This window comes from Halichoerus grypus, chromosome 9 (assembly GCF_964656455.1).
Source record: "Halichoerus grypus chromosome 9, mHalGry1.hap1.1, whole genome shotgun sequence".
Lineage (NCBI taxonomy): Eukaryota > Metazoa > Chordata > Mammalia > Carnivora > Phocidae > Halichoerus > Halichoerus grypus.
The window spans coordinates 99,923,615-99,936,181 of record NC_135720.1 but is presented as its reverse complement, the minus strand read 5'-3'; the positions used below and the strand labels follow the sequence as shown (position 1 = coordinate 99,936,181).

Sequence of the window (12,567 nt, the reverse complement as noted above, 5' to 3'; positions counted from 1 at the left end):
ACTCAAAGTGGATGAAAGACCTCAATGTGAGACAAGAATCCATCCAAATCCTAGAGGAGAACATAGGCAGTAACCTCTTTGACATCGGCCACAGCAATTTCTTTCAAGATACATCTCCAAAAGCTAGTGAAACAAAAGCAAAAATGAACTTTTGGGACTTCATCAAGATAAAAACTTCTGCACAGCAACGAAACAGTCAACAAAACAAAGAGGCAACCCACAGAATGGGAGAAGATATTTGCAAATGACACTACAGATAAAGGGCTGGTATCCAAGATCTATAAAGAACTTCTCAAACTCAACACCTAAAAAACAAATAATCAAGTCAAAAAATGGGCAGAAGATATGAAAAGACACTTCTCTGAAGACATACAAATGGCTAACAGACACATGAAAAAATGTTCATCATCATTAGCCATCAGGGAAATCCAAATCAAAACCACATTGAGATACCACCTTACACCAGTTAGAATGGCCAAAATGGACAAGGAAAGAAACAACAAATGTTGGAGAGGTTGTGGAGAAAAGGGAGCCCTCTTACACTGTTGGTGGGAATGCAAGTTGGTACAGCCACTTTGGAAAACAGTGTGGAGGTTCCTCAAAAATTTAAAAATAGAGCTACCCTATGACCCAGCAATTGCACTCCTGGGTATTTACCCCAAAGACACAGATGTAGTGAAAAGAAGGGCCATATGCACCCCAATGTTCATAGCAGCAATGTTTGCAATAGCCAAACTGTGGAAAGAGCTGAGATGCCCTTCAACAGATGAATGGATAAAGAAGATGTGGTCCATATATTCAATGGAATATTACTCAGCCATCAGAAAGGATGAATACCCAACTTTTACATCAACATGGGTGGGACTGGAGGAGATTATGCTAAGTGAAATAAGTCAAGCAGAGAAAGTCAATTATCATATGGTCTCACTTCTTTGTGGAAATAAGGAATAGCATGGAGGACATTAGGAGAAGGAAGGGAAAAATGGGGGGGAAATTGGAGGGAGAGATGAACCATGAGAGACTATGGACTCTGAGAAACAAACAGGGTTTTAGAGGGGAGGGGGGAGGGGGGGATTAGTTAGCCCGGTGATGGGTATTAAGGAGGGCACATACTGCATGGAGCACTGGGTGTTATACGAAAACAATGGATCGTGGATCACCACATCAAAAACCAATGATGTATTGTATGGTGACTAACATAACATAATAAAATTAAAAAAAAAAAGAATTCAGTATCTAAATAATTTCAGGGCTTTGTGAATATAATAAGAAAAATTAAATGCTTTCAGCAAACGTAAGTGCCTTATTTTAGTTTTAACGTCATTAGGTAATTTTTACTTTTCTAAAAATGCGATTTTGTAATCAACAGCTATAAATAACACATTTAACTTAGGTCAATTGCTTTCTAGTAAAGGAATCATGTATGTTTTCAGAGCGAAAAAAAAAAAAACCCTTAACATTTAGACAAAATTTAACTAGGACTTTTGGACAGAAATATTCTGAATCAACTACCTGCTCTGCTTACTTCTGGACAGGCATGTAAAAAACATGAAAAATGAAGAATTATTATAAGACAATGTAGTAACCCATCTTGGGAACATTGAAGGGCATCATGTTCTCTTTAATCTCTTTTTTCTTCTTTTTTTGGTAAAGATAACAAAGAACCACATGAACACATTTTAGAGCTGAGCAGAGCCATTATGAAAGCTAAAACTGATTTTTTTTCTGGAACATTTAAACACACACATATTCAGAAACCATATTTGGGTAGAGATGTATTTTGAAACGAGGTTTATTTTGGTGGGGTGGGAGGTTGCATCTTCTGAAGCATTTTACTAGGTTTAACTCTTCAGTCAGTCTTCAGGAGGGCTTCTGTATGATTCTGAAGAGTTAGAGGAACCTGAGGGCATCCAAGGACAGAACTTGAAGATTCAGCTTCTTAGGCTCAGCTCTGGGCTGAGAGAAGTCTTCAGCATGCCTGTCTACCTAATTTTGGGGGATGGGGAAGTGGATTCAGTACAAAATGAAAATGCTAGGCCCCATGTCCAAAAGTATTAAGAATTACAAGATGGTAGAGCATGAAAGCAAAAATGGGGCTCTTCTGAGAGGGGGGCCCTGTGTGGCTGACTGCACGGGTACAGGTCTGTGACTCTGAGCCTGGCCTCAGGTTTCCCTCCTGGTTGCAAAGCTCAGTTTATCCTCATAGAAAAAGAATCTGATGATTCAGAGCAGAAACTGCGTGAGAGTAAAAGGTGTATATGGAGCATGGGCTTGTACCTTTTGGCAAATCAAATATATTAAGTGATGTATTATGGTATATGTGGTATGAATGAGAAGTACCTTAGTGATAAAAGTTTTTCTCTATTAGAAAATTCATATGAATATTTGGAGACTAACAGAAGTAGCAAAGTATGATTCTATTAAAATAAAATCTAATAAGGTCTTTTGGAAACCATATTACCCACATAATCCCATAAAGAAGGGGGTTGCACCTCATCAGCATATTATTTGGTAACTCAAATAATACACTTATCATAATGAAATAAAAGCATTTGCTTATTTTTTCTCCTACTCATAGATCTGTGAATTCTTGGAAGAATTGACTATCGTATTATAACATCAAAAACTCATACTGAGTTTAGTACAGAGTGGTTGCTCAAGAAATGTTTGAGGAATGAATACTTGAATGGGTGAGTGAGTAAATGAACCCACCCTCAGAACAAGGTTATTACGTATAGGACACATCTAATGTGCACAAATAGTTTTAATCTTTAGGAGGAAAACTTTCTTTTTTTATTACACACATGATACATCCATATAAGTAATGAGACCAGTGATGTCTACTCCTAATAGACAATGCTTTTGCTTATGTCCCTTGAATTCAAGCTTGGTTCCCTCCTGCATGACAGGTTGCACCCATAATGTGGCTCTGCCCCTCATTCCCTCTGAGTTACCTGTGCTATTGTCTAAGTACTCCTGAAGCTGCCCATGGCCCCAGGGTCTAGCACAACTCATCAGGACTTCATGTGTGGTCCTTAAAGGAAACCGTAGGAATTAAAACTAAAAATTCATTCGCAAAGGGCATCCCTGTAGTGATTTAAAATTACACTACAGCCTTTGGGAAACCGAATTGGCTGTAATGGAAAAGGCAAAGGCAAGTGTTTAGATTGCTGTTCTTTTTGGCTTTGCAAACATAACTGTGATACTGGCTTTTACGTAACTGATATTGCAGACAAGGCTCAAATCCACTGTTTCTCAGTTAGCCTGTCTGTGCCTCAGTCTGCTTTCATAGAAACCCAGAAAAACACTTGAAAGCTGTTGTTGTCATAAATTGAAACTGCTTCAGAAAAACTGGTGAAAATCCATCACTGTTGTTTGCCAATACTCTGTGAAGCCAGGGATACCCATATCTTTTCCACACCTTCCTTTCCTTCTCTTTTCAATTTCATTTTAAGTAGATTTTGTTATCCTAAGACAAAATAATGAATTAGTTTATCAAAACGAAAACCAAACCAAACAAACAAACAAAAATACAAGAACAACAGCCAAGAAGCTAAACAAAAATGAAAACAAACTCAGTGGTTTGGTTTAGGTTCCTACTGAAAAAAAAAATGGCCTATAGTTTCAATCAAGGAAGATTCAGTATGAACATTTGGACTTGGAGTGATTTATTTCCGTATAAGAAAGCTCACATAGCCCATGCCGTTAGAGAAACTATCTGGGAAAATCATGGGATTCCAATTCAAATTTAAGGTGCAAGGTCAGCCTGGCATTGTAGAAATAACAAGGTTCCACACGTGAGTTATATATTGGACTGGGAGGTAGCTATCTCCTGAGCGAAATAATCCCATGCATGAAATTGACAGTGGATGGATTTTGTTTGAAGGGTAGTTTTAGCAGACTTAGAGCCTATTTTTCCATATCCCTAGTTGTAATAGATTCCATACTATAATATCTATAAAATACATAAAAAAATTTAAAAAATGTTTGAATCTGCAAACAAAAATAAAAACAAACCCAAATCTTCAGTTTCCTGTCCAGCATGGAGAGAACTTAGAAGTTGTCAGTCTGTGCTAATGCAAGTAAAAAGCTGAACAAACTGAAAAATAAACTCTTTTTAGATTTGTCAGAGATGGGGCGCCTGGGTGGCTCAGTCGTTGAGCATCTGCCTTCGGCTCAGGTCATGATTCCAGGGTCCTGGGATCGAGCCCCGCATCGGGCTCCCTGCTCAGCGGGAAGCCTGCTTCTCCCTCTCCCACTCCCCCTGCTTATGTTCCTGCTCTCACTGTCTCTGTCTCTGTCAAATAAATAAATAAAATCTTAAAAAAAAAAAAAATAGATCTGTCAGAGATGTTAAGCCACAGGACAAACTGCTGCCTCCAAAACTGGGCAGAGAAGACAGAGTGAAAATCCACTAGCAAAGAACTCCACAGAAACGAATACCACAATAGCAAAACTGGGACTGGACCTCAGGAATTGCCAGAGGCTCAGTGTACACAAGCCTGAAAGACGAAGACTTCAGGGGGACCCAGTGGCTAGGAGTCCCCACACTCACTTCTGTGTTTTAACTCCAGAAGCCTTATCAAGTTCTCACAGTAAAGATCGGAGAAAAATCCCTCAGGCTTCTGGCTGGAGGTAAAAGGAAAGTAGCTATTTCAAAAATAGGATAGATTATTCTGATCCACTTAATAAAGCCTGCCTTCAAGAAAACTATTTTACCAGACCTAATTTACTGGAGATTTATCAGAATTTAACTGACTTGGGGGAAGGGAAATACCCAAACCCAATTTAAACTTATTCTAGCCCTCCACATACAGTAAGTTATATACCAACTCCAGTCCCCTCTAGCCATCCTGTCCCACCAAAGGGGTTGAAAACAAAACAGTTCAGGGGCATAGGCTCAGTAAAAGACTGACATTGAATCATAGGACTATAGAATAATTCCTCTACCCCCACACCTTACCAGTATATTACTAAAGGCCTATTCACCACAGTTCCTTTTACTTAGTACATCATGTCTGTCTTTCCACACAAAAATCTGCACACAGATGTTTATAGAAGTTTTGTTCATAATTGCCAAAACTGAGACACAACCAAAATGTCTTTCAGTAGGTGAATGGTTAAATAAACTGTGATACATCCAGACAATAGAATATATTTAAAGCTAAAGAGAAAGGACCTATCAAGCCATGGGAAGATATGGGGGAAACTTAAATGCATATCATTAAGTGAAAGAAGCCAATACATCATGATTATTGTATGTATTGTATGTCTTGTATGTATGTATGATTGTATGTATATACAATGACATTCTGGAAAAGGCAAAACTATGGAGGCAGTAAAAAGATCAATGTTTGCCAGAAGTTAGAGGGCGGGGAGAGATGAATGGTCAGAACACAGAGAATTTTTAGGGCAGTGAAACTATTCAGTATGATATACTATAATGTTGGGTACATATGATGACACATTTGTCAAAACCCTTAGAATGTACAACACCAAGAATGAACCCTAATGGGGGCGCCTGGGTGGCTCAGTCAGTTAAGCAGCTGCCTTTGGCTCAGGTCGTGATCCTGGGGTCCTGGGATTGAGCCCCATATCAGACTCCCTGCTCCATGGAAGCCTGCTTCTCCCTCTCCCAGTACCCCGGCTTTTGTTCCCTCTCTTGCTGTGTCTCTCTTTGTCAAATAAATAAAATCTTAAAAAAAAAAAAAGAATCAACCATAATGTAATAAAACTTTGAAAATAATAATGTGTAGGTTCATTGATTTTAAGTTCATTGAATGTAGGTTCATTGATTGTAACAAATGGACCAGTTGGTTGTTGGATATTGATAGTGGGGGAGTTTGTGTGTGTGTGGAGACAAGGGTACATGGAAACTCTGCACTTCCTGTTCCATTTTGCTATAAACCTAAAACTGCTCTACAAAATAAAGTATATTTTTAACATCCCTCCAAAAAAAAAAACAAGTGACTCTGATCAAGAAGAAAAATATTTTCTTACCAATATTAGAAAAGAAAGGATGACAAATTTAAAAATAAGTTAACATATCTACAGCTCAGCTGGATCTTAAAAAGATTATTAGTGTAAAACTTTGAAAATAAATGATTCAGACTTTACTTCCAATGAAGACAGACTAGCAGGGAGTAGATAAACCCTCTCATCTGAACTACTGAAAACCGGGCAGAATCTGTGAAACAACATTTAAGGGAGAAGAACAAAGAAGGTGACCCCACAGTTGCCCTGTTTACTGTTTAGAGAAATTTTCCAGACCACAAAGTAGGGAAAGGAATCTTGGGGTCTCCAAGGTAAAGAGATACCAACTAAAATATTCTCTTTTGTATATACAATCATATGCTTTTCTAATTTGTCATTTTCCAATTATTTCACTCTTACTTTTTTATCAGACATCTCCACCTTTCTCGGTTTATTACTAACACACATTGAATTAGGAAACATAAGCTTTGTTACAATCACTAGACTTCTAATACCTAATTAAAATATGAAATTACCTAAAAGCATAGTTAACAGAAGCATAAAGCCATGAAATATAGTACCCACTTTAAAAAAAAAAAAAATTTCTTCACAGCTTTATTACCTAATGTTGCTTGAAATCACCTATACATAAGTTTTTTTTTTTTAAGATTTTATTTATTTGACAGAGAGAGCACAAGCAGAGGGAGAGAGAGGGAGAAGCAGGTTCCCTGCTGAGCAAGGAGCCCGATGTGGGACTCGATCCCAGAACCCTGGGATCGTGACCTGGGCCGAAGGCAGCCGCTTAACCGACTGAGCCACCCAGGCGTCCCTACATAAGTTTTTTTTAATGAAAAATTCACAGAAAATAAGTGAATAGTAATCTCCAAGCATGTGAGTTAAATAACTCAAATTACAACCTTGGAGGAAACAAGTAAGTCCCACATTTTCAGTTTGAACCAAAAACCCAAGGCAATCCCACCATCTTGTGGTAACACCTTGATTTTAAGTCTTCTTTAAATTGGTTTTAACAAGTAGAAAACTAAGTATTTTTAATGTATATAATTACAAAATGTGACTATAAAAATGGGTTAAATAGGTGATGGGGATTAAAGAATGCACTTGCTCTGATGAGTACTGGGTGCTATATGGAAGTGTTGAATCACTAAATTCTATACCTGAAACTAATATTAAAACTTTTTAAGCTTTAAAAAATAAAAATAAGTTTAAACAATAAAATAAAATAAAATTTCAATTACAACTAAATAAAATATTTTTTTTTTTGAGAGAAAGAGAGAATGCGAGCAGGGGTGGGGGGCGGGCAGGGCAGAGGGAGAGAAGGAATCTCAAGCAGGCTTCACAGTCAGTGTGGAGCCTGAAGCAGGGCTCGATCTCACAACCCTGAGATCATGACCTGAGCTGAAATCAAGAGTCAGCTGCTTAACTGACTGAGCCACCTGGGCGCCCCCAAAATATTATTTTTGTGTGCATATATATATATGTCATATATGTATGTATGTGTTATGTAAGTATGTGTATATATATTCACACACACACAATGATATCTTACCTTCTAGGTCTTCACTGAATTCAGTTTCCACCCCCTCAATCTTCTAATTCAAGGTACTGATTCTTTTCCCTGCAGTTTCAGTTCTTTTATTTAACTGCTCTAACACCATTTGATATTTTGTACTAGCAGTACTTGAATTTGTCACCTCTTTTTTTACCTTTTGTCAGCTTATTTTCAGTCTTATGTTATTATCTTCTTAATTCATTCTAATTTCTTTCATAATTTTTTTCCCCCCATGAAGTGTACTTGCTCTCTAAATGTTCTTCTTTATCTTAGGTTAAATCATGTACAAAAGGGGCGCTTGGGTGGCTCAATCAGTTAAGCATCTGCCTTCAGCTCAGGTCATGATCCCAGAGTCCTGGGATTGAGCCCCACATCGGGGTCCCTGCTCAGCAGAAAACCTGCTTCTCCCTCTGCCCCTCACCCCGCTTATGCTCTCTCTTGCTCTCTCAAATAAATAAATAAATAAATAAATAAATAAATAAATAAAATCTTTAAAAAAATCACATACAAAAACATGATCTCCAAGATCTTTTGGTGTCTTGTAAGATTTTTGTAATAGGTCTTTCTGTTTGATGCTGTCTTAAATTCACCTTGTATTGTCTTTTTAGTAATAGGTTTAACGGGGCCCATGATCACCCAGTCAAAGAATGCATTACCCTTATTCCTTGTGAGCTAGATATGATCACATTGCTAAGTTCAGGCCATAGGAACTTACAGTTCTCTTTCTCAAAGACATGACGCTTGCTCTGGATTTTTTTCTCTGCAGTTGGCTGGAAAATGTCAACGATTGAATAGATCTTCCTGCTTGTAGAGATGAAAGTCAGGTGCTGGTGCTAACAGAGCCATTTTGCTAGCCTGAGTCCTTGGATAAGCTCAAGAAGTGGCTACTTACGCATAATGACTCTGGAATGTCACATAAGAAAGAAAGAAACTTCTGTGTTGACATTTTGGGCTAGATCATGCTCTTTTTGTGAAGGTTGTGCTGTGTGTTGTAGGTTGTTTTGTAGCTTCCTTAGCCATAGCTACAAGATGCTTATAGCACCTCTTCTTATCCCAGTTGTGATTAACAAAAATGTTTCCATTCTTTGGCAAATGCCTTCTACAAGGAAAACTTGTGTCTGGTGGAGACCACTAGTCTAGAGACTAACTAATGTAGAAATTGCTACCTGTAAGTGAGATGCTGCCTTAAAAAAAAAAACAACTCATAAAACATGGCATTCGCTTAGGTGTCATGTGGAAGGAAGTGAGTAAAGTAACATGGAAGGCTGGGAGGTGCTGATCATTTTCTACTGTGGCATTTGGTAAAGCTGCTGCTTATGGTACTGTAGTAGACAGAACACATTCCTACAGAGCCTAAAGCTACAGGAAAAGTGTTTAGAAAGACGCAGAATATCAGTATGTTTGGGTTGTTACATGCTGTTTTAAGCAAAATACCACAACAACAAAAAAAAGGGGAAATCCAGGAAATATTGGACAATCTCCTTGGTGCCTGAGACCTAAATTGGCTAATATACCGGGCAAGTGAGTTCTCTCAGGGTTGGAAAAGCTAACCCTCTTAATCTCGCAAACAGCAAAAGAAAGACTATCACAGTTTTACTCAAAGGCCTCCCATTTGGACTTCTCAGCCAAAAATATGAGGAGGCCACAGGCAAATAATCAAGTTATAGGTGTTGCCTTCCCAGTCCTGCCTACTTTTTTAGAGGGCCACGGGTCTTAAAATGAAGAAAAGGAAAGTGAGCCCAGCAAAGCCACCAATTAATTAAAAGCAAGAGTCAGAGGATGAAGAGACATCACTAGAAGACATTTTTGGGTGAACTTTACACAGAGATCTTGATTCTTCAGAAAGTTGAAAAGTCACTAGCCTGGACTTCAAGGTTTTCAACTGTGTGATATATGAAGAAATCCTTGATTTCTTAACACTGCCCCAGCAGAGAGGAAGCCAAGGAAGCTGCACAGTGGCCTAATGTGGCCCAACTCCCCAACATCTGCTTCGACAGATGGCATGGAAGATGAGGAAACAAGGAAAATTTCCCAGGTGACCAAACATGGAGGCCAAAAAAGGACAACTAATAAGAAACTTCCTCCCAGAGAACAAAGCCAGTCTAACCACAGAAATTCTTTCACTGTCGGGTCAGGGAGCTTTTGAAATTCTGAGCCAGCACCATTTATTTCATAATTGCAATGAATTAATGACTTTTTTAGGTCAGGGTTTTTAATTGCCACTTTTCTATTTCTTTTCCACCGTTGTATATTGAGTGCATAAAGGTGTCAGAGGTAGGAGAGAAATAAATGACTGCACTTTTCTGTTCACCGGACTGTTGGACTCCCCATCGGATCACATGGAAAGATTGTGCATCACCCAGAGATACCCAATTTTGAGTGGGATGCAGTAACTGGATAAGACATTTGATTATACCTGTTGGAGAAAGGATGCTTTCTTTATGTAGGAAGGATACATGGATACTTGTACATGGGTACTAGGGGGGCCAGAGTGACAGTCTATCAGAAGCCATTGCTATCCCCTCAGTATTTATCACCCCTCCACTTCCTTTTAGTAATAGACTCGATTTTTAGTTGTGCATTTTTGCTCTTAACAGCATTGCCCTATGCCAGCTCTTCGTCTACAGAACTAGGCAAAATATTTTCCAATAAGTGTTTTAATTTCTTTTACATTTTTGAGTATTTTCTTATTCTATTTTCAAATATGGAGAAGTTTTTATATCTCTTTTTTATGACTATTCGCATACATATTTTTGTTTATCTCAAAATCCAGTTTTAAGATTTAGTAGTTGTTTTATCTATTTATTAAACAATATCTGCTCTAAAAATAAAATAATTACTTCTTTATTTAAAGCCTGGATTTAATTTGTAGCTCCCATTCTAACAGACACATATGTATATGCTCTTGCGTATTCACACACAGACATAATTCCTTTCTTGGGTTTAATTTCTTTCCTTTTTTTTAACTTCTTGAGTTTGATAAATACCTCTCATTTATCTTCTTCCTTATTTAGCAAGAAATTTCCTTTTAGCAGAGCTTTGTTACCCATGAATTCTTAAATGAAATTATTATTTTTCTTGATTTATTTGAGCACTTCTATTGTTTAAATGTTCGTTAGCTTCTACCCCACCCTTCCCCAACAACTTGGGTTTTGTCTTGTTTTCCATGTTTCAAGTACTAAAACAATAACAAAGCTGGAGTAAAATAAAAAAGAGAGAGATTAAGCTTCTTCAACTCACTTTAATATGCAATGTAAGAGTATATCCTTCCTATGAATCACAACAAGTTTAACTGAGATCTTGAAGAGAGCAGGCAAATGCATGACAGAACTAAAATGAGTTGCATTGTTGTATTGATGATAAGAGTTCCTGATAACTGATCCTTTAGTCATTGCCTAGGCCTTGGTATAGGGGTAAACTATAACAAAAGTCAAGTTGCAGTGTAGAGCACTAAGTTGAATTAAAGCCTATGGACAGGAAATAGTGGAAAGGAAAAGTCAACTACAGGTTGCTGAGGGCTTCCACTCCAGGAAGGACTTTACCTTCCAGGAGTTCCAGACTGGCACCTCCTCCAGTGCTCACGTGGCTGACTTTATCTTCAGTGTTCCATTTGGCACAGCAAGTAGCAGTGTCTCCACCTCCTATAATGGTGATACAGCCCCTGGAAGTGGCTTTCACAATTTCATCCATGAGGGCTTTTGTTCCCTTAGCAAAGGCATCCCATTCAAATACCCCTACAGGTCCATTCCACACAATTAGCTTGGCTTGGGCCACAACTTGAGCATTCTTCTTGTTGGTCTCAGGGCCACAGTCCAAAGCCATCCAGCCAGCAGGTATGCCTGATGCTACGGTGGCTTGGCCAACCTTAGCATTCTCCTCAAACTTGTCAGCAGTGACAAAGTCGACAGGAAAGGTAATGTTCACACCATTCTTACTGGCTTTAGCCATGATATCTTTGACAATCTTGGCCCCTTCTTCATCAAAGAGGGATGCACCAATCTCCATGTTGTTGAGTACCTTAAGGAAGGTAAAAGCCATTCCACCACCAATTATCATCTCATTGACTTTGTCCAGCATATTTTGGATAAGTTGGATTTTGTCTGCCACTTTGGCTCCACCAAGTATAGCCAGAAAGGGTCTCTCTGGGTTTTCCAAGGCTTTGGCAAAGTAGTCCAGCTCTTTTTTCATCAGGAATCCAGATGCTTTCTGGGGCAGATTCACTCCCACCATAGAACTGTGGGCCCGGTGAGCGGTGCCAAAAGCATCATTGACATAGACATCCCCTAGTTTGGACAGTGATGCTCGGAAGGCTTCTATTTTATCTGGTTGAGCTTTAAGCTTATTTCCAGAAGGATCTTGGCCTTTTCCTTCTTCCTCCACATGAAAGCGTAGGTTCTCCAGTAGGATAACTGAACCAGCAGCCGGGTTGGCACAGGCTTTCTCCACTTCTGGGCCCACACAGTCCTTTAGAAACAGAACATCCTTGCCCAGTAAGGATTTGAGCTCAGCAGCAACAGGCTCTAATGAGTATTTATCTGGCATGGGAACACCATCAGGTCGACCTAGATGACTCATAAGAACTACTGACCTGGCTCCATTATCTAGACAGTACTTGATGCTTGGGATGGAAGCTTTGATTCTCTGGTTATTTGTAATCTGGTTCTTCTTCATGGGAACGTTAAAATCTACTCTCATGATGACTCGCTTCCCTTTAACATCCAGCTTGTCCAAAGTTAACTTCTTAGAAAGAGACATCTTGACAATACAAAGACAGAAGCTGACAGCTAGATCTCAATGCTGAAGAATCACTTTACTGTTGCTCGGAGGTTGGATAGGTGGTACTTTCCAACGCCTTTCCCCTTGGCCCGCCCCCTTCTTCTCATCACTGTCTTCCATAGGGCAGACGTGATTGCACAGGGGAAAAGGAAATCTGGCTCTGTGATTGGTTAATGGTCTTGTCAATCTGGATTTGGAATGTGTTGCCCGTGCACATTCAAACTGCCAGTGCTGAGTGTGAACCCGGA

At 38.9% G+C, this 12,567-nt stretch overlaps 2 protein-coding genes across 2 annotated transcripts in view; both read right to left on the bottom strand.

The window, feature by feature from the left end:
• The window catches only part of LOC118536626 (cysteine-rich secretory protein 2-like), a 109,847-nt gene that overhangs the window by 55,440 nt on the left and 41,840 nt on the right, over nucleotides 1-12,567 (bottom strand). The gene's annotated exons all lie outside the window — the stretch shown is intronic.
• On the bottom strand, nucleotides 11,045-12,298 carry PGK2 (phosphoglycerate kinase 2). The gene has a single exon (XM_036093567.2). The coding sequence runs from the start codon at nucleotides 12,296-12,298 to the stop codon at nucleotides 11,045-11,047; it is 1,254 nt and encodes a 417-aa protein (XP_035949460.1).

Excerpts from the sequence above, each read along its gene's own strand:
- PGK2 (XM_036093567.2), bottom strand. The coding sequence starts at position 12,298 with ATGTCTCTTTCTAAGAAGTTAACTTTGGACAAGCTGGATGTTAAAGGG.